Below are 22,084 nucleotides of genomic sequence, written 5' to 3'. Positions count from 1 at the left end.
TTTGATTATGATTTAACGGCTTAAAAACCGTTGATTACTTAATATTTAAAAAAAAAAAAAAAACAAACAAACAAACAAAATTCCCAGATTTTTTTATATTTTAGTTTTTACTGTTAATTTTTATTCTGATGTTTAGTTAATAAAATCTTGTGCTATTATGAAAAATATATAAATAATCTTTAAATTTATAAAATAATTAATTAATTATTTATTAATTATAAATTAAAATTAAAATTGATAAATATGAATATACAAAAATAATAATTTAACATTATATAATAAAACAATTATAAATTTTAAAATATAAATATAAATATAAAGAATAGTAGTATATTATTATTTTTCTATATATTATAATTATTTATTAAGAATGTTAATATTATTCTTATTCTTATAAAAATATAATAATTTCAATAATAATTAAAATTATTAATATTATAAGATATCTATTTTATTTAGGACCGGTTTGGATTGCTCTAAAAAAATAAGGGGAAGCCAAAAGTAGAAGAAGTTCGATTTTGTGTTTGGATTAATTATTATAAAAGAAGTTTTTCATAAAATAAAATAAAATTAAAAATAAAAAAATTGTTTATATATAATAGACTTGAATGTGCTTTTAAACTGTGAAAATTGCTCAAAAAGACATGTAGTTAATATAATTATATTTTTTTATAAAATTTTCATAATTTCTTTTAAAAATTTATTATTTATATTTAAATATTTTAAATTAAAGTAAAAATATATATTTTTAAAATTTTAGTTATTTATATTTTAAAATATTAATTAAAGGATAAGATATAAATTAAAAATAAAATTACAATCTAATATTAAATTATTATTATTTTATAAATTATATTTAAATTTTTTAGTATAATTAAAAAATTTATATATTTTTTATTTAAATTTGATATCTCAATTATAATTTTAAATCTTAATTCAAATATAAAATAATAATAATAATAATAATAAGAAGAAGAAGGACGAGGATAAAACAGTAATTATATTTTAATTTTTGAAATTATTATGATTTTATTAAGACATTATAATAATATTAATAATTATTATCGTAATATTTATCACTTATAATAATATTAATAATAACAATAATAATATATTTTAAAAGTTTATCAAAATTTCGGATTTATTAAAAGTCTGAATCGATATAGATATTTTAAAAGATTTTTACACTTTAAAATTTTAAAAATCTAACAAAATCTCATGCAAAATTTTACAAAATCTTGATTGAATACATCGCCAAATAAGATTTATTATCTTCGTATTAAACAAACTAAATCCTTCCACCCAAGCCTATATATATATACATGAACTATGTTCATCTTCTCGAAATCTTGATAAAACTTTGCTAAGAAACAAAACAATACGAACATATATACAGATCTTTCAATAATTTTCATGGCGGATCAATCATCGATGGGGAGCAACGCAGCAGGCAACGGATTCGACGAGAACAGATTCCGAGACGTTTTGCATGCGCACGCGGAATTATTGTATCGCGATCTTAGTCGTCGGGCTAGGACACGAGCGATTGAGATGAGTTCTGTAGAGTCCATACATGGTTTGTCCGAAGAAGCCATTAACACGTGTCTGAAGATAAGGAATGTTAGCCGCGGCGTCGTCGTCGGAGATGAAGAGCTTCTAATTTGCAGTGTATGTCGAGAACGTCTTTATCTTTGGGAAGAAGAAGACAAGACTAAGACTACTACGGAGATTGCGGAACTTGGCTGCGGACACGACTTCCATGTCGATTGCATAAAACAATGGCTTCGACGCAATAATCGTTGTCCGCTTTGCAGAGCTATTTTTTGTTGTTAAAATATATTTAGAAGCAGTATATTATATTTATGCTAGTTTAAGAGTTTCGTTGAATTTCTTGCTTTGTTTAGATGATTTATATATATTTTTGGTATATTAAATTTATTGTTATTTTATTAAATTTATTGTTATTTGTTGGAAAGTATATTGGAATTTCGAAAAATTTTGACTGTTATATGAATTTTAATAACCGCGACGGGAGATGCGACGGGGGTTGTGGTCGGAGAAGAAGGAGGAGAAAGGGGGCGGGTTAGGAAAATTGTTTTGATAATTGAGGTCTAGAACAAATAATTATTTTTCACCCTAACAAATTATTTAAATTACATTCACCCACCTTTGTATAGAAACAAGTATGAACATGCTAAAGGTTAAATCAAGGCTATCGTCTTAAATTTAGTATGTACGTGCGGCGTATCTAATTAAAATTTCGTAAGATTCTATTCAACTTTTAAAATTTGAGTGTATTCGATTAAGATTTTGTAGGATTCTATTAAACTTTTAAAATTTGAGTGTTTTTTATTAAGATTTTGTAGGATTCTATTGGACTTTTAAAATTTTGAGCGCATTCAATCCAAATTTTTAAAAATCATGTAAAATTTGTAAGTATTCCATTCAGACTTTTAAAATTCCTTTAAAATCGGGAGGTATTCAATTCAGATTTTTAAAGTCCTTTAAAATATTGAAGTATTCATCCCAAATTTTTTAAAAAAAATTTAAAATAATGAAGTATTAAACTATCCGTAGACTTTTTAAAGTTTATGAATTTTATCGGACAATTATAAAAAAATTGGATTCTTAAAATATATTATTGTTATTATTATAAGTGATAAATATTAAGATAATAATTATTATGATTTCTTAATAAAATAATAATAAATTCAAAAATTAAAATATAATAGCAAATTTTTAAAATATATATTAATTGAAATTTTAAATTAATTATTTTTTTTTTCATAAAACAAATTCAAATAAATTTAATTGAAAATAATATGGAGAAAATTTGAATATGAGTCACTTGACAATGAAATACTATTGCTCTCCAAATCCATTTTATACCATTATCATTTCATATTAACTTTGTTAAAGTAATAATACATATAAACATAATAAAATTATGCTAAAATTCTAATCAATTAAAATAAATTAATGTATTGAATAATAATATAATATAAATTAAATATATAAATATATAAAAATAGTATTATTCTATAATTGTTATACATCATTAATTATATATAATATATAATGGTGATAGAAATGAACATGACGAAAATGAATATAAAAATAATAAATAATTTAATATACAGTTTGAAATTTTGACAAATCACCAATTGATGTGCAATCATAGTTAACTCAGATAAGTGTTGTCCAAAGGGGTTTAGTGTTAGAGCTATCAACGACTTCGTTGTCTCAGGTACCAAATTATTGTGTATTCGTTGCCATCCAAAAAATCGGTTCCCAAAAATCATTAGGTGTTTTGTCAGCCAATCCACCTTGACTTACAACATCGATGTTGCTTGAGTCTGCCCAACCGAGACCCTCTTAGAAGTATTGGATAAAAAAAACTACTCCGATATCTGATATTGAGGACACTTTACTTGCAGACAGTGTATAAAATTGTAAAAATAACTAGAGTGTTTCTCTGATATACAATTTATCTTTATATACAGTATTATGTGGTGACAATATATTCAGCTGCGACAAATATTCTGCGATATTTAAACATTTTTCTAGTAGTGATATTTTAAACAATATATTTCATAATTAATAAACGCTAATGGCATATTTGGTTGAGAGTTTGAATTTTGAATAATTATTTGAAAGTGTAATATAAATAAATATTAACGGTTTGAATGTATAGTTACTTTTTATAATATAAAAATAAAAAAATATGAGTTGAATTTGATATTGTTAAAAGAAAAAAATTGATAAATAGTAAAATTATAAAAAAAAAAAAAAAAAATGTAACCAAATGGAGTACAAAAATATTTAATTTATATTTTATATAATTATGATAATAATTTATTACAAATAATTTAAATTTATATCTAAAATTTTCTAATTTTTAGTATTATTACAAATACTTACACAAATAATTTCTCTGAATGCAAAAATTATTTAAGTTAAAATCAATTTATATATATTATTCATAAAATAAATATTTACAATTATCATATCAACTAATTCAAAATTATTAATTTTTTAATACATTTTTTCTTAAAAACAATGTCAAAAAATATGTGGCCGAATTCAACTAGGGCGGAGGGAGTACAACATAGAAAACACTCCTCCAATTTTTAAAAATATACTATATCTTACTAAAAATACAAATAAAAAATATACAATATACCAATAAAAAATAGTATTCTAGAATATTTTTAAAGTTCGTAATATGTTCTACGAAATATTAAAAAATATTCTCAAAATTCATACATAATCCATGCTAATAGTTTATTATATATATATATTATAAAATTTTACTAATACAAATCAAGGAAAGAAATAGAAATATATTTGATATAATATATATATATAAATACTAAAAAAAATATTTATTATATATCATTCACATGATATCTCACATAAAAAAATATTTTAAATTAGAATAACAAACAAATATACTAATTATATAAATATTTATTATCTTTAATATTTAAAAAAAAAAGAAAAAAATACTTTTTTCGCGCTGTAAAAAAAAATATACAAAACCTAATATACGTAAGGTGAAGGTGTGTTTCTTTAGAGTGGATTTAAGAAATTTTAGTTTATATTTTCTTTTTTTATGACCGGCAGTCCATAAGTCATTCTTTACGAAAACTAAAGACCTCCCGCTTACCAAGTCGTTGTTGCTTTGATATAAATTTATAATAATACTATATTATTTTTAAAATATACTTTTAATAATTAATTATTAATATTAATATTATTTTATTTTTATAATTATTAATTATATTTAATTATAATAAAATTATAATAATTATTATAATTACTATAAAATATAGCTGCCCCTGGTCTTTTTTTGCTCTCTTTTCTTCTTTCTTTTACAAATTGTTTTTCCACCCTTCTCTTTTTCCTCTTTTTTCTTCTTCTTTGTCCAGCCACTTTTCTGGACTGTCACATGCTGAAACACGCCTTTAGTAACGTGTTGCTGCTGACCCTCCGTTGCCTATCGACAAGCAAATCCCACTGCGTTGTTAGTAAGTTGGAGAGAAAAAAATAACTTCCGGGCTAACGAGGCGACGGAAGTTAAGAAAAATATAGTTGGAGTAAAAGAAAAAATGATATATAAAAATAAAAAAGAAAAAAATTACTTTCGGTCAAAACCTAGAAAGTAGGTACCAAAGTTTGTCCTCTGTCTTTGATTCCGCATCAAATTTTGTTTCCAGACAAATTTTGATGCGGACAGTAGGTGTCTTAACAGAAAAATTTCACAAACCAAGGTTAAAGAAACACATTTTGAATATTAAAAAATAAATTAAATTAACGTTTCGTTTAGTAAAATAATAAAAAATTTAAAAATAATATTTAAATATAAGAAAATCATAAAATATAACAAATATAAAATTACTAATTAAAAAAATTACTAGGTAAGTATTGTTTTTTTTTTCAATTTTTTACTTTATATTATATATATATTTTCCAAACAATTTTTTTTTTCACATTAATAAAAAAATAATATTTAAATAATAAAAATATCAAATAATAATATTATTATAAAATGTAACAAATATAAATTAAAATATTTTTATAATGTTGTTTCGATTACCTATTTACAGTTCCATCCACTTATTTGGATTATTTTCGAGCATATTAATGAATGGAAAGACATAAATCAAAAATATATTTGGAAAATAGAGCATTAGAGAGGTTTTAGTTTATTAGTATATGATAAATTAGTTTATTTAAAAAGTTTAATGAATCTTAAAAAATAATTTTTGAAAACGTCCGTTCTAATATAATTTACCATTTTTATCCGTCCCAAAATAATAGTTTTATTTTTATAAATAATCATATCACCGTAAAATTATTTTTACTTTTGCATTTTTATTACACAATTGTCACTACTTTTTACACTGATACACTCACAAAGGCAAAAAAAATTTTATTCATATTTTTTATCCACTACCAATATAATATCAATATTCCTTAAACTCATTGAATCCTAAAAGATAATTTTTGAAAATATATAGTAAAATGTTAGTCAAGACTATTTTTAATTATGATTTTTCAAAAATAATATTAAAGAATATAAAATATTTTTTACAAAAATTAAAAGATTAAAAAAAAATTCAAATACTTATACAAAAAATCAAATATTTAACTTGAAATTATGAAATATTTTTGAAATATACAAGTGTTTATATAAATAAAATTAATTAATTTCAATTATATTGTCAAACTATTTTAATAGAGATGTAATCTTAATTAATATAAAACTTTATCTATATTCTACTTATTTAATAATGCAAATTATATTTATTTGGTAATTCATCATGAATAAATAAATTTTATATTGAAATGATTATTTTATTATTAAAATAATTCAATTTTTTATATGGAATTTTCCTTATATTCATATTATTTTTATGTATTTATATAGTAATATAAAAGTAGAATGGTAAAATTAATTTATATTGAGTTTGTTCGTTTTGTGTTTTGTGTTTTTGAATTTATGTATTTTGAGTGTCTTCTTTTGTATTTTGTGTTTATGAGTAAATTTATTTTTTAGTAATGTTAATAATATAAATTTTAAGATATTATATTGAATTGTTAATTTGTTTTAGTAGATAAAATTTATATATATTATCTTTGTCCCGTGTCCTATGACCATTTGGTTAAAGACTTAATTAGTCTAGACGAAGTAAGTTATTAATAATAAATTAATTATATTATTTTATTATTTTTAATTATCAATAGTATTGTTAAAATTTTAAATATTATTAGCATTATATCTACATAAAATATATACAAATATCACCTAATATTATATAATAAAAATAAATAAAAAAATATATGTTCCGTCCAGTTAAAAAGTATACGTTTACTTTTGAGCGGAATGTAAAAATAATAGTGTTTTAATTATAGTAGGTAGTTAGAAGTAGTGTAATGATATTTTCGTCCTTTTTTAATATAGAAATAATGATATAATATAAAGTAAAAGTATTTGTAAAAGAAAAAAAAAATGTTGGCTATTTAATAAAATAGTTAGTTTGTAATTTGATGCCTGAATCTAGAAATATGTATATTTTTTAGTTAGACAGTAAGATTATATTTATTTATTTACAACTAATTTAAATCTAATTTTTTATAAAAAATGAAAAATTTAAAATATATATATAAACATATTTGTTTATTGAACAGATAAAAATAAAAGGTATTTGAGTGAATCCAATAGTTGAGAAATTAAAATTTTAACTAAATTAATTAATATTTTTAATATATTTAAATAAATTTATTAAAAATAGATAGAACAACGGAAGAAAAAAATCATTTGTGACTGTACCGAATAAGTATTATTTTAATGTGTATATATATATATTGTAAAATTTTATAATATTTATAAAAATCGTGTCACCAAAATATAAATTAAATAAAAATTTTCCTTCCATTTTTTTAATGAAATACAAAAATATTATTTATTATTATTATTGTTATTTAATTTAAATAATTATTTGAATTTCATATTTTATGAAAATATATATATATTTAAAAAAATGAATAGAAATGGTTGGATAGTAAAAAAAAAAAATTTAAAATCAAACTCCAAAATAATACATCTAAACCTAAATCTCGGGATAATAATAAAATAAATCAGAACTAAAAAAATATATATATTTGATGAAACTTTTAAATTCAATTTTCTATTTATTTGTATTTCAAAGAACTTTTAAATCTCGGAATAATATAAAATTTATGCTATTAAATTTTGTAAAGAAAAATAAATTATTTGTACTTTAACTTTTATTATTATTATTTTTATAAAATTTAAAATGTTTTGTTTATTCGAAGTTGTATTAATTTTGTATTTTTATTTACATAGTGATTTAAATTTACTATTATGTTATATAAAATTGTAAGAATTGTATGTAAAAATAAACTCATTATAGCAGGAGTGTTGGAATATATTAATTTATCTGGTTTAATTTTCAAAATTCTGTTTTTACTATTTATTTATTATTTTGTCTAAAAAAATAAAAAGAGATTTTTATATTTATTTAATACACTATATTAAAAAAAAATTATTTGAATTCAAAATGTTATACCCATGTAAAAAAAAGTAATATTTGTTTTTTGCACATATATTTTTCAATATTAGTATTAGAGTAAAAATCATTTTTTGTCTCATTCAATATCATAATTATCAATTTTGGTCTCATTTTAGAAAAAAATTATCAATTTTGGTCTCACTCAAATGAAAATTTATCAATTTTAATCCCAAGATGGTTGACTGGCTTGAACACGGCCGTGTTGGATGACTCAGAAAATGACCGGGCGTCCCAGACAACCAACACGGTTGTGTTAAATACCCTGCACTTTTGAACACGGCCGTGTTCCTGCCCGTGTTCTGAACACAGTCATATTCCTGTCCATGTTCTCAACACAGCTATGTTCTAGATCATGTTTCTGCCCATGTTCTCAACACAGCCAAGTTTAGGTCATGTACACGACCATGTTTTCAATATAATCATATTGTAAATCATATTTATTATTTTTTTATTTTTGGTTAAAATTATTTGATATATATTTATAATTCAACAAAAATATTTTTTTACAGTTATTTTATAATATAAAAAATAATCAATTTTTAATATTTTAAAAATATATAAAAATAATAATATATTAATATATATTTTTAATAATACTCCCTCCGTCTCACTTACTAGGTTCACATTGTCGTTCCGTCTTACATCCCATGTCACTTTTTAATTTCTGAAAAATAATTACACACTATTTTTTAATTTAATTTTTTTAATTTTAATCAAACTAATGAGTTATCTTAATCTTAATTTATAATTATTTATATTATATGATAATTATTTTCACTAATAAATTCTTAATTATCTACTAATTATATTTATCCTAAATTCTCGTGTCTACAGTGACCCATACATCCAACTTGAGACGGACGGATATTATTTTAAAATATTATATTGAATAATAAATTTAATTTATAATTTATAGAAATAATTAAATTAAAAATAATATTTTCAAATTTTTACTATAAATTTTTAAAAACATATATTGCAAAAAAAAATTTTGTTGAATTATAAATATATATCAAATAATGTTAACCAAAAAATGAAAATAATAATAAATATGACCTACAATATAATTATATTGAAAACATGTCGTGAACATGGCCTAGAACATAGTTATATTGAAAACATGGGCAGAAACATGGCTGTGTTCAGAACACGGACAAGAATACGGGCAGGAACACGGCTATGTTCAAAAGTGTAGGGTAATCAACACGGCTGTATTGGCTGCTTGGGACGTCCAGTCACCTTTTGAGTCATCCAACACGGCCGCCGTGTTCAGTCCCAGTCAACCATCTTGAGACTAAAATTAATAAATTTTCATTTGAGTGGGACCAAAATTAATAATGTTTTTTGAATTGGACCAAAATTGAGAATTATGATATTGAGTTGGACCAAAAATGATTTTTGCTCTTAATATTATATTGGATTGTAATAAAAAAAAAAAAAAAAAACAAAAATATCCTTATTAGTATTGTATAATATAAATGTGTTAGCATTTGTTAATATATTGTAAGTTGAAAGGATATTTATTATGTTAGATAGACAAAATATTTATTTGTATCTTATTAAATAATAATTTCAAATTAAAATTTTTAATATTGTTAATATATGCCAAAACACCACAACACAATCAAACAAGTCCAATAATTTTCGATGGTCCAGTAAGGCCCAAATTAAAATAACTAAAAATAATTAAGAGGCCTGAATAGAATTCAATAAATAAAAATAATAATAAATAAATAAAATCTGAATCCCTACCTACCAGCAGCAGAGTCGTTCCGCCACCGCCATCTCGCCGTCCGTTCATCGCCGTCGCCATTTTCAGTCACTCAGAAGCTCTCCGCGACCACCCCTCAGAAAACGCACCTTAATTTCCAACTTCACCGTCTAGTGGCAGCGCATCTGCGTAGCGGACAACTGATTCGACTAAACCGCCGCCTCCGGTGGACACTTCCGTAACCGGCGGTGAGTCACTCCACTATGATCTCTAAATATGCCCAACGTTTTTAAACCTCGTGCGTCAATCTTAATTAATTTTTTTTCTATTAGCGCGATCGAATTCTCAAATCAAATTACAATAACTGAAATCGAATTTTTATATATTCCATGCCTTCCTGTGATAAATTTAACCTAAATTGTGAAATTCATATTTGAGGGCTTTCACGTCATGTTAATTTTCAGAGTGAATTCACATTACACACACCTAATGTGTATATCCACTTTCTTGTGTAGTTGCAGAGCTAGGTGTGTTATTATTGAGCAAAATCAAAAGATACATTGGTTTGTCATATCTGTATAGATTGTAAATTCTTAACTGGATGTTGTCTTCACAGGCCACATTACTTGATATGCAGCAAGTAAGTAAGTTGTCGACTATTCGAAGTAAAGGAGTGAAACTTGAAACACTAGGCCTGCATTGCATACTTTGTTTGATGTTTTGAGTTCTCTTTTCGATTTGAAAATTCTTTAGTTTTAACCAAAAATAGGTATCAAATGTTAAGGGGTTAGCATAGTTATCAATAGCGAAGTCCGCCACTACGACTGCTCTGCAATGCCGTGTTTATGCAATAGCAGCTTAGAGGCTTTTTAAAGTGAATAATATGATATAATCTTGATGATAAGTATGTTTAACGTGGACGTAGATTTTACACTATTACATACTAATTGCTTCCTTCTTTAGAAAGGGAAAGAAGAGTGCAAGATAACAAACATACAACAAAAGAAATGAATGAAAATAAGAATAGGAACAATATTCACACAAGAGTAGAAGCGAGGGAGGAAGGTGAAAGAGGAAGACAATTATTTATTAGATTTAAATCTAACTAACTTTGATTTTCTATCTATCAAAGTAGTAGTGGTCTAATTGTTTTTCTTATATTCTATGAACCATAATTGTATATTTTTTGATATTTTATCAGATGAATTTATTGATTTTTTTATACATTTTTTATTGTAGTTTTGTAGATGTAATAAATTTTATATGTATATTCTTAATTTTAGAGATTGACTGATATAAAACGCTATTCAAGATTAACTGTGGGGATTAGCATTCAAATGATTCTTGTTAACATAGTGCATCTTGCGTGGTCCATAAACTCTAAATTCTTTCTCACTTCATTGCTCTTTGTATTCGAAATTTTGACTAGAGATGTTCTTCATTCATGCTTGGGGTTGTGTCCCATTCGAGTTACTTGTTTTCTAATACATGCTTGTGGGATTCTTGCAACATTACATTTTCCAATGAAGTGGCTGCTTGTGATGCATGCCATATGTTTGCATAAATGTCCATTTGATTGTTCAAAAATATTCATACCCATATTCCCTTCTCCTTCTTATTCTGGCTGTTTGAAATTCAATTTTGCTTTCTGTAGGAGGAATCGGAGTCTACATGACGAGCTACGTCTGGAGGAAGTATGCAGAATATCTGCACACAAAATGGGAGAAAACAATCCTCTGGGACATGATCGAGCCGTACAAGCGCCCTAAATCCTTTACTCCCCTTGTTACGATCTACATTTGTGCCTTCTACACCGGGGTTATTGGAGCTGCAATCACCGAACAGCGATACAAGGTAATAAGATTCATCAGCTACCTATTATGATGTTGATGGTTTTCATTTTTGCTAATTTTTTTTTTTTTTTCTTGGCCTGTATTACTTCACTGTCTTCAAAGCTATTCAACTGATTAATTGAATTCTTCAATATTGGTTTTTTAATGGATTGTTCAAGTGCTCTTGATTGTTTACAGATTAGATATGCTTTAAAGTTTCAGTGTGTGCTTATTTAAATTGATTAGGATTATAGTTTCTAATACTTTATCCTCACCTATTTGATAAAATAGAATAGAATAATCATATAGATTAGTATTACTAATTGCATGTTTGCTATAGAATAAATATTTAATTAGGATGTCGCCCTAATCACTTATAATAATCATGACCTTATTAGCATGTTTAACACTGATATAGCCCCCAAGATCATGTGTGTAGTACAATTTTTTGCCCTGTTATATTCAAAGATATATTTTGAGAACACAGTGTACGTTAATATGATATTTTGAATTTAAATTAATTTTTAATATAATATATATATTAAAAATAAAAGGGTTTGATTTAGTGTTTTTTTTTTTAAAAAAAAAAAAGATCAATGAATGGTAAGTTTTGAGTTGGAAACTTACATAGCTAAAGATTCTGCCTCAAACATGTTTCCTGTCATGAAACTTGTAGTGTTCTTTGTGTATAATTTTTGGCCATTCATTCAGAGATCAAAATGTGACTTATTCTTGGAGCTTATTCCTTCATATATTTTAAGGATTTTGTTATGCTTGGAACAGCCTGAGATTCATTTCTAATTTCTTCCTACTTTCATGATATTTGTTGTAGGAGAAATTTTGGGAAGAGCACCCCGGGCACGAAGTGCCATTGATGAAGCCAATGTTTTACGGCGGACCTTGGAGGGTTATGAGAGGCGAAGTTCCTCGCTACATAAAAGAACCGGGCAACCAAATTCAGCCGGAATGAGCAATTTTAGACATCGGGCTTTACTTCTCCCCCTCCAGTACTCATTCTACGCCAATATCAAATAAGCAAATGTATTTACAACCACCTTCGACAAGTTTCTGAATTCGAAGGCTGTGAATATAGCATTATTTCTTGATATGGAACCACAAGTGCTCTAGAGTGTATCAATGGAGTATACTATTTTGATCTTACACAAGAACCCTATTAGTATACAAAGACATAGAAGTAATTTTCTTGTGTAATTGGAACTCTCTACCTTGTATTCATTTGTTTCTAACATCCTCATCATATATCAAGAATTGAACATAAATAAAGTATTCAAAATAGTTATGCTTTCTATTCAATAATGGAATACAGACAAGTGAAATTGTCCTTCAATCATTACAACTCAAATCATCTGATTGTTGATTAGTCGTACACGATAAGTCACACCTATCTTTCTTTAACCAAATGCAATTCTCACATTCTAAAAATTAAAATACAAACAAGAAAGACTACACACCACTAAATGTTAGTGATGACGTCATGAAATGACCCTTTGATAAATAGCCCACTGCCAAAATTAAAACAGTACTATATAATACATAAATAATGATCCCACTTGTGCTCATTATTGTCTTGTTACAATCTCAGCCCACAAACCCACAATTATCATAACAAAAAACAATCGACTTTGACCTCAAATTTGTGCATTCAGTGGCCATTACTTTCCATAACCTAACAAAAAAAAAAAATGTAACAAAAAGGCAACACCCCATTGTGGATTATCACTATCATATCTCACTACTCTCATCATTAACACATTATGATCATAGCCAACAAGATTTTAAAGTGACCCCCAACTTTATTTTTTTTAATCCAAATTAAATAAAAATCAGGGGTTTTTAACAAAAGGGAGTACCCAAGATTGGGATTCCAGCTCAGAATGATCCCACCACAGGTCAAATTTTTATTTTTGATCTTTTTACAGAAGCCATTATTACAAGAATCAACAGCATATACCTTAAAAGATAAACATCATAATCAACATATGTATAACAAGATATTCAAGATGCAAGAAATTTTGTAGAACAGAGAACAATGGAAATAGTGAAAATTACTGTTATTTATTTGATCATAATAATCTGCAGAATCAAAATCTACAGTTGCAGATAAATGAATCCAGATCAACAACAGTTCATAATTCAACCAGATGATTGGCAATGGAAAGCATGAAACTCACATTTAGGTGACACTGCCTTCAACAGTAGCCTTGCAGTATCTTCCTGCTTGACTTTTGCGCCTTCCTTCTCCACCAGAACTGCAGCCACAATCCTCTCGTAGCCGCCGTGGGAGACGGCGGCGACGTACGCCACCAATGCGGCTTGGACGGGCCCTAAGCTCGGATTGTAGGCTGCAGATTCGACATACGAGCCTTTATAGAGCTTCCCTTCGCAATCCATTAATGCAACTCCTGAGGGGCAGCCGCTGTACGGAGCATGAGATCTGTTTGCAGCATCTAATGCTGCTTCTCGAAGTAGGGTTTCGGTTTCTTCGGAAATTTGGGGATTTTTGTTGGTGAGGTTGCCGTTTGTGCTGGTGAGTTTTGGGGAATTGGTTTCGGGGAGGAGATCTAATTTATTCTGTTGATTTTCGAGGAGGAAGGGAGTTTGATGGTCGAGCAAATCGTGGGGGCCAAATGGAATCGGAAGGAATTCGGATAAGGGCATGAAATTGGGGATTTTGTTTTTAGGGCGGAATTCGTCGTCGAGGACGAGGATTTGCAGGGAGGAGGAGTTGCGGAGCTCCTGGAGGAACTGGCGGCAGTGGCCGCAGGGGGCGGCGGAGACGGCGACGGCGGTGAGGCCGGGGCAGCCATGGGCGAGGAGATTTGTGATGAGGAACTGTTCGGCGTGGACGGAGTGGTGGAGAGGGAGGCCGGGGAATTCGAGATTGACGCCGACGAAGACGCGGCCGTCGGCGCCGAGGCCGACGGCGGCGACTTTGAAATTTGAAATCGGCGGGCGGGCGAGAGACAGGCGGGCGGGGACGAGATGGGGGAGGAGGTCGACCACCGTGGGATGACGGAGGAATTCCGCCATCGATTCCGCGGCGGAGGCGCCGATTACGAAATCGGATAGGAGGTGATCCATTGCCGGAATGGAAGCCGGAGAAGCGTCGCCGGCGAGGGTGACGGCGGCGGTGGGGGTGTTTATGCGGCGGTGGTGTGCGCCTAGAGAAATGCTCGCCGATTGCGTGGATTTATAATGTCAGGTAATTGTGCAGAAGCTCATGCATCACATAATTAATTAATTTTTTATTATTTATCATTATTGAAAAGTATGGAATGGATAATTAAATACCAGAAAAGTTAATTTACATATAATATCCACAGTTTGTTCTTTCACTTATTTTTTTCACATGGTTTTCAAAAACAATTTAATACATCAATCGCATTCATTATTTTTATATTTTTTATATAATTTTATATATTTTACAATAAAAAATAAAAAAAATTCTTCCAAACACACTAATATATAATTTCTTTTATAAAATATTATATATATTTATAATATAAATAAAATATTATATATAAAATGAAAAAGAAAAAATTCTTCCAAACACACCAATATAGATTTTTGACTACGAAAGTCAATATGTAACATAAAATAATATATTTTATATTATTGATACAATTATTTTTATTTTATATCAAAAAAATTAAAATAAAAACATTACACAAACAAACCCGAAAATTCTTATATAATTAATTTTAGTACTCCCTAGTATGATAAAATCTATAGCAAATCTGTGTTCAATTAAAATTTTATAATCTATTACAAAACTTCAAACATATACTCCTTCAGTTGACTAAAATTAGCACATTTAGGTCTGGTATGGGAACAAAGAAAAATGAATATTTTATTAAAAAAAATGATACGTAGTTGGAGATATTTTTGGAAATTTAGTTAAAAAATAAAGTAAATAAAGACCTAATGTAATAAAGTTAGTAGTATTTTTTATAAATAAGTGTTGAATGAAAAGTAATAATTAAATGTTAATTTGTTGACTTTGCCAAAATTAGTAATGGGATAAATTTAATGTACGAACTAAAAAAGAAAGTAGAAATAAATTTGGCAGCACATAGTCCATTCGAATGGAACAAAAGAAAATAAAATTTTACAAAAATCCTACAAATACACCGAAAAGTGATTTTCAAAATAATATTTCTTAAAAAAGCAGTACATTCTTTTTTGATGAGTTTGGAGAAAAAATAGTTTGAGTTTGGTATAAAAATAATATTTAATATGATATTTTATGAGAAGAAAAAATGTATTTTTTTGGAAAATACAGAGTACAAATAGTAAAATTTTTAAAAAATTAACTAAAGAAACATACCCTTGATCAATCACAAAACAAGTGTGTTCACTGTATATTTTTTAATGAACTTTTTTTTTTATTATTAGGAATAGGAAATTTTGTCAATGTGAAAAAAATATATATATATAATTAGTAATTTTTTATAAGTATATATTATATATTATATTTTCTATAATATTTTTTTGATATCATTAGAAAATATATTAATATATCTTCAAAGTCAAACCATTTGTTTGGTTTTCAGTTCTAAATTTAAAAAAAATAATAATAATAAAAACTATATTATTTACTATGAAAGATATATATCATCTAGGTCTCTTAAATAGTCTTATAAATTTAATTTATTATTAATTTTGAAAATGTTAAATTTTTAATACTTCTTCTTAGAAGAATGGCGTTTGCTTTTTGCAAGTAGATTTTTTAATATTAGTATTATATTAAATTGTAGTGAAAAAGACAAAAATACTCCTATATTTCGTAATATAAAAGTAATGACATTTGTGTAATATATCGTAAGTTGAAAAGGGTATTTATTATGTTAAATAGGCAGTACAATTACTAAATTAGGAAATGATAACTTTGTTTTGGGACGGACGAAAATAAAAAATGGTAACCTTTCAATGGGACGGAGAGAGTATTTAAATATTATTTTTATTTAATATTTATTTATTTCGATTGTTATCACTTTTTCTCTTCAAAACTATTTCTAGTTATTTTTTATTTTATTATTTTTTAATAAAATTTTTATTTTTTGAAATTTTCGAACCCTGATGAGCAAATTTTATAGGATATGGAGCCATTACTTTTTTTTAATATTATATAAATCATATTTAAATTTAAAAAAAAAATAGAATTTAAGGTTTTTTTCGTTAGTATTTTAGTTTGAATGTGAGATATATTAAATTATATCGATAATTAAAAAAATATTAATATTTTAAATTGAATATTGATTTTTTTTAAAAAAAATAAAATATTAATTTAAAATTATGTAAATAAAAAAATTATTATATAAAAAGCCTCATATTCAAATCAAATAAACTCTAATTACTTTTACTCATTGTTGTAAATAATACTCCATTCGTTCCGGATATTTTGAATTTATTACTGTAAATACAAGAATTTAGAATTATAATTATAATTTAATTAAAATTGAGAAAATTATAAAATTTAAAATGTGATTAAAATACATAATTATATTTCTAAAAATAGAATGAACAAATTACGAATGAAAATAAAAAATAAAAAAAAAATTATGTGGAACAAAGCCAATAAAAATATATTATTATATATATATATATTATATATATAATTTTAAATCAAACAAACTGTAACACAAATCCCATCCACTTACACAGAATCAAATCAAGAAAACCCCAACTGGTTAGAGAATATGCAATAAATAATTAAAATTCGAATAATAAAATATTCTTTCTATCTCAATTCAACAAATTTATTTTATTATATATGTCTGTCCAATATAGATCTCTATAAAAAAAAAATAATAATAATAATTAATTTTTTATAAATATTAATTTTTTATTGAAAAAAAATTATAAAATAATTTATATTTATAATAATCAATATAATATTATTATTTTTTAATTCAATTAAAACAAACAAACAAACAAATAAATACTAAGTCAAATTGAATTTGAAATGAAGCGAATGTGAATGCCCATTTTTGTCCCTTTCACTGATTCTGTATATATATCTGTCAGAATCCCATTTTGCTTGTGTGTTTGTTTGGGAATTAGACTATTCATTCTATTTTTTTTTTTTAAAAAATATCAAATTAAATATTTATTTTTTATATTATATTAAAAATTAATTTTATATTCAAAATACCATATTATACCTATTTATATCACATCATATATCTATTCAAATTCAAAATTTTTACTATTCAAATCTCAACTCAAACTCCAAACCCCCAAACAAACACACGGAATTCAAAATAATCAAAGTATATTGCTTCGTTCTTTCTATATATTTTTTTCACACATATTTTTCTTAAAAACAACAATCTCACGAAACAAACGCATCCTATTTGTCTCCCATTTCAGACGAACTTAGCAATATGCTTTTTTATTTTTTATTTTTTATCTTAATTTATTTTTTTTTTAAAAAAGATTTTTAAAATAGTGATTATTTAATTTTATATTTCTTCTCTATAAACAAATATATCTCTATTTCTAATACTTACTTCGGTTATTCAAATTTTTTATTTTTCTCTTTTAGTTTTATTCTCTCTTTTAGTTTTATTCTCTCATATCCGAGTATTTTATTTTATTTTTAATAAAATTGTATCTCACCTAAATAAAAATATTTTAATTTTATTATTATATCATTACTTTAAAAAAAAATTATATTTATTTATATTATTTATACTATATTTTAATAAAATATTAATATACTTAAATTTTCATACTAAAAGTAAATGAAAAATTATTAGTGGACAAAGTAAGTAAATTAAGTTACTATAATTACGTATAAATATGGAATATGTTTTATTTATTCATCTTATATAAGTACATGTTTATCCTACAAAATTTTTGTATCATACTTTTCAATTATTATTACCCAAAATTACAAAATATATACACTCACAAAATATCATATATATATATATCATATTTATTTACAAAAAATTAACAATATAACATAAAATATTATTTTTATACTTAATATAAAAAAATATATTTAAAAAAATTAAAGTAAACACACCTTTATTATTTTTTACAAAATAATAAAAAAAAAGTTATATTGAATACACCTTGTTGAAAGATAATTCTTAAAATGTTTAAATTTTATTTTTAATCAAATAATATATTCCGTTCATCATGCAAATGTATATTTATTTGACTGGACACGAGTTTTAATAATAATGAGTAATAATTATTATTTTTTTTCAAAAAAAGTACAAAAGTGTAATAATTTTTTTAATAAAAAAGAAACGAGAATATTTTGACAACCCAAAAAAAAAAGTGAACATATATTTGAATGACGGGAGTTTATTACGTGATAATTTATGATTTGTTTGATTGTAATTTAAAATTAAATTATTGTTTAAGTTTTATTTAAATATTATTTTAATGTAATACTTTGTAAAAAAAAAATACTCATTAAAAATTATATAGCATAAATAATATTGATTTCAATTTAAACCAATAAAAAAATAATCCCTAAATATACAAAATAGAGCTTGAAACATTAGTCTTATAGTGTGTTCGTTTGTCAATTTTTTTTAAATTTTTACTATTTATCATATTTTATTTTTCTTTCAAAATATCAAATTAAATACTTATTTTTATACTCCCTCCGTCTATTTTTTAATATCTTATTTGATATTTACACGTACTTTTAGGCAATTAGGGGTTTTGTTATAAAATGACAAATTTTTCATTAATATTATGTATATAAAATGAATGAGTAAATAAAGTAAAGGTAAAAGAGTAAATTTTGCGTATAAAAATAGAAATAGGACAATAATTGTTGGAAATTTCAAATAGGAAAGTGAGACGTTAGTTTATGGACGGAGAGAGTATTATATTAAAAATTATTTTTACATTTAAAATATCACATCAAATATCTATTTATATCACATCATACATATATTTAAATTTAAAATTTTTATTATTCAAATTCCAATTTTGAAACACACATGAAGGGTGTGTTTGTTCGAGAGATTGGATTTTAAACCCATTATTCATCCAATTTTTTTCTTCAAAAATATCAAATCAAACACCTATTTTTTATTTTTTATATTATAGTAAAAATTAATTTTATATTCAAAACATCACATCAGTATATATTTATATCACATCATACAATTATTTAAATTCAAAATTTTTACCGTACAAATCTCAACTCAAAATCCAAAACACTAAACAAACACACCCGAAAGGGATCAATGAACAACATCATTGTGTTTATTTATTTATTTATTCTTTACCAAAATAATTATTAATGATTGTAAACCGACAATTTTCTCCATCTGGGGCCAAAAGTATCTTCTCCCCTCCTCTCCTTTTATAATACTCGCTCTGTCCATGGTCTATTAACGTAGATACATGTAAAATATAATTAGTAAACAAATTAGGAAATATATTAATAAAAATAATTATTATTTAGTAAAAATAATTATAAATTAAGATTAAGATAACTAAATAGTTTAATTAAGATTAAAAAAATTTAAATTTTAAATTTTAAAATATGATTAAAATGTATAATTAATTTTCCAAAAAAGGAAAGAACAAATTACGTGGACGGACAAAAATAAAAAATAGGGAGAAATTATGTGAGACAGAGGGTGTAATTTTTTTTCTTACAATTTCAGTGGGCAAAATTTATAAATAATGATAAGAATAATAATAATAATAGCAATAATACTCCATCCCTCCTATCTATCATGTTCATATTACCGTTTCTATCAGTTCCTTATCTTATGTCACTTTTTTTTTTTTTTAATGATTATACATTTTATTATCATTTTAAATTTTCTAATTTAATTTTTTTTAGCTTTGATTAAACTAATTAGTCATCTTAACCTTAATATATAATTATTTATATTATAAAATAATTATTTTAACTTATACATTTTTAATTATCTATTATTATTTATCCAAAGTGGAGGGAGTAATCGTTGTTTTAGTTGTAGTTATTAGAAATAGCAATGAAAGGTACAGAGATGGTACTCGCAAATGAATAATTGCACGACACAGACACAAGCACAAGCAGAGTGGGTCCCATCGACTTGTGCTCATGACATGTGCGCATCTAACAAACAATCTGTGTTCACACGTGATTTTGGCTTTATTTTATTTTATTTTATTCTTTTGTTGTATTTAATTGGTAATTTTTTTAATTTTAATTTTAATATTAAATTGAATGAAATAAGTATTTTATAAGAATAATCTCTTCGTTTCCGATCAGATGACCTTCTTAGTCAGAGACACACTATTTAATTTAATTAGTATAAAATTAGTAAATTATTCCATCTGTCCTATGTACCATTTCCACGTTGTTGTTTTTTTTTTTTTTTTTTTTCGTCCTACATTCTATGTTACTTTCATTTTTTTTAAATGATTACACACTTTAATTTCATTTTAAACTTTTTAATTTATTTTTTTTAAATTTTAATTAAACTAATTAGTTATCTTAATCTTAATTTATAATTATTTATATTATAGAATAATTATTTTCACTAATATATTCTTAATTATTTACTAATTGCACCTCTTCTAAAATATTGTGTTTACAGTGTAGTAAACACGGTATATGAGACGGAAGGAGTATTAATAATAAATTATATCATTATTTTTATAAAAGAATATACTTTGTTGCAACATTTAAGAATTTTTCTAATTTAAAAAATAAAATGCTCCTTTCAGTTGGTCTTATAATTAATTACCCATAAAAACCTTTATTCTAAGACTTGTTCTCTTTTGGACAGTAACGAGAAATTGAAAGAAGTGTGTTGAGAAATTTCATATATTTTTCATTGACAACAATCAAATATAAGTAAATGTAATTGGACAACTATTCGAACAAATTCCCTTCGAATTTCATAAAAGGTCAACTCCTCAAGTAAATGTACAACAATGTTATAAACTGTTGGGTTGCAAACCCAAGTCCGACATCGGAAGTTGTGAAAAAAATTCAACACTTTATAAGTTTCAAGTGAACTCCACTAGTACGAGACATTTTGGAGGATATCCAAAAGTAAATCCGTACGGGCTTAGCTCAAAGCGGACAATATCATACTAGCGTTGAGTTGACCCAGTCCCAACAGTGATATCATGGATTGGGTGGCACTGGACATTGGTTGTGGTGGTGGGCTCGCCCTCGTGACCTGCGGATGTGTCTTTGGCAGCGGATCCCTTTGTGATATGCGGTACAAGATAGGCAAGAAATGTGAATGTACGAACGCAATAAATAAATACAAGAGTTTGTTTATCTATATACAAAATGTATAATATAAACTGACAACACATAATGTTGGTTTTTAATACTCCCTCAATCCACAAACTAATATCTTATTTTTTTATTTGGGACGTCCAATAACTATTGTCCTATTTCGTTTTTTAAACACAAATTTTACTTTTTCACTTTT

General features: G+C 25.1%; 3 protein-coding genes across 3 annotated transcripts; 2 read left to right on the top strand and 1 right to left on the bottom strand.

The window, feature by feature from the left end:
• The first annotated feature begins 1,431 nt into the window (after nucleotides 1–1,431).
• LOC127264834 (RING-H2 finger protein ATL64-like) lies at nucleotides 1,432–1,833 on the top strand. The gene has a single exon (XM_051294379.1). The coding sequence runs from the start codon at nucleotides 1,432–1,434 to the stop codon at nucleotides 1,831–1,833; it is 402 nt and encodes a 133-aa protein (XP_051150336.1).
• A 7,994-nt stretch (nucleotides 1,834–9,827) lies between these two features.
• Nucleotides 9,828–12,949, top strand: LOC127264917 (uncharacterized protein At4g29660). Its single transcript, XM_051294514.1, has 3 exons — nucleotides 9,828–10,058; nucleotides 11,465–11,664; nucleotides 12,475–12,949. The coding sequence occupies exons 2-3, from the start codon at nucleotides 11,482–11,484 to the stop codon at nucleotides 12,610–12,612; spliced, it is 321 nt and encodes a 106-aa protein (XP_051150471.1). The 5' UTR covers nucleotides 9,828–10,058; nucleotides 11,465–11,481; the 3' UTR covers nucleotides 12,613–12,949.
• A 576-nt stretch (nucleotides 12,950–13,525) lies between these two features.
• LOC127264916 (cytidine deaminase 1-like) lies at nucleotides 13,526–14,853 on the bottom strand. The gene has a single exon (XM_051294513.1). The coding sequence runs from the start codon at nucleotides 14,742–14,744 to the stop codon at nucleotides 13,797–13,799; it is 948 nt and encodes a 315-aa protein (XP_051150470.1). The 5' UTR covers nucleotides 14,745–14,853; the 3' UTR covers nucleotides 13,526–13,796.
• Nucleotides 14,854–22,084: the final 7,231 nt, after the last annotated feature.

This window comes from Andrographis paniculata, unplaced genomic scaffold, assembly GCF_009805555.1.
Source record: "Andrographis paniculata isolate CXL003 unplaced genomic scaffold, ASM980555v1 Contig71END, whole genome shotgun sequence".
Taxonomy (NCBI): Eukaryota; Viridiplantae; Streptophyta; class Magnoliopsida; order Lamiales; family Acanthaceae; genus Andrographis; species Andrographis paniculata.
Note: the sequence above shows the minus strand (reverse complement) of the source record. Positions and strands in the feature narration are given on the sequence as shown.

Coding starts and splice junctions, on each gene's coding strand:
- LOC127264834 (XM_051294379.1), top strand. CDS start 1,432: ATGGGGAGCAACGCAGCAGGCAACGGATTCGACGAGAACAGATTCCGA.
- LOC127264917 (XM_051294514.1), top strand. CDS start 11,482: ATGACGAGCTACGTCTGGAGGAAGTATGCAGAATATCTGCACACAAAA. Junction 11,665..12,474: donor TCACCGAACAGCGATACAAG/GTAATAAGATTC, acceptor TATTTGTTGTAG/GAGAAATTTTGGGAAGAGCA.
- LOC127264916 (XM_051294513.1), bottom strand. CDS start 14,744: ATGGATCACCTCCTATCCGATTTCGTAATCGGCGCCTCCGCCGCGGAA.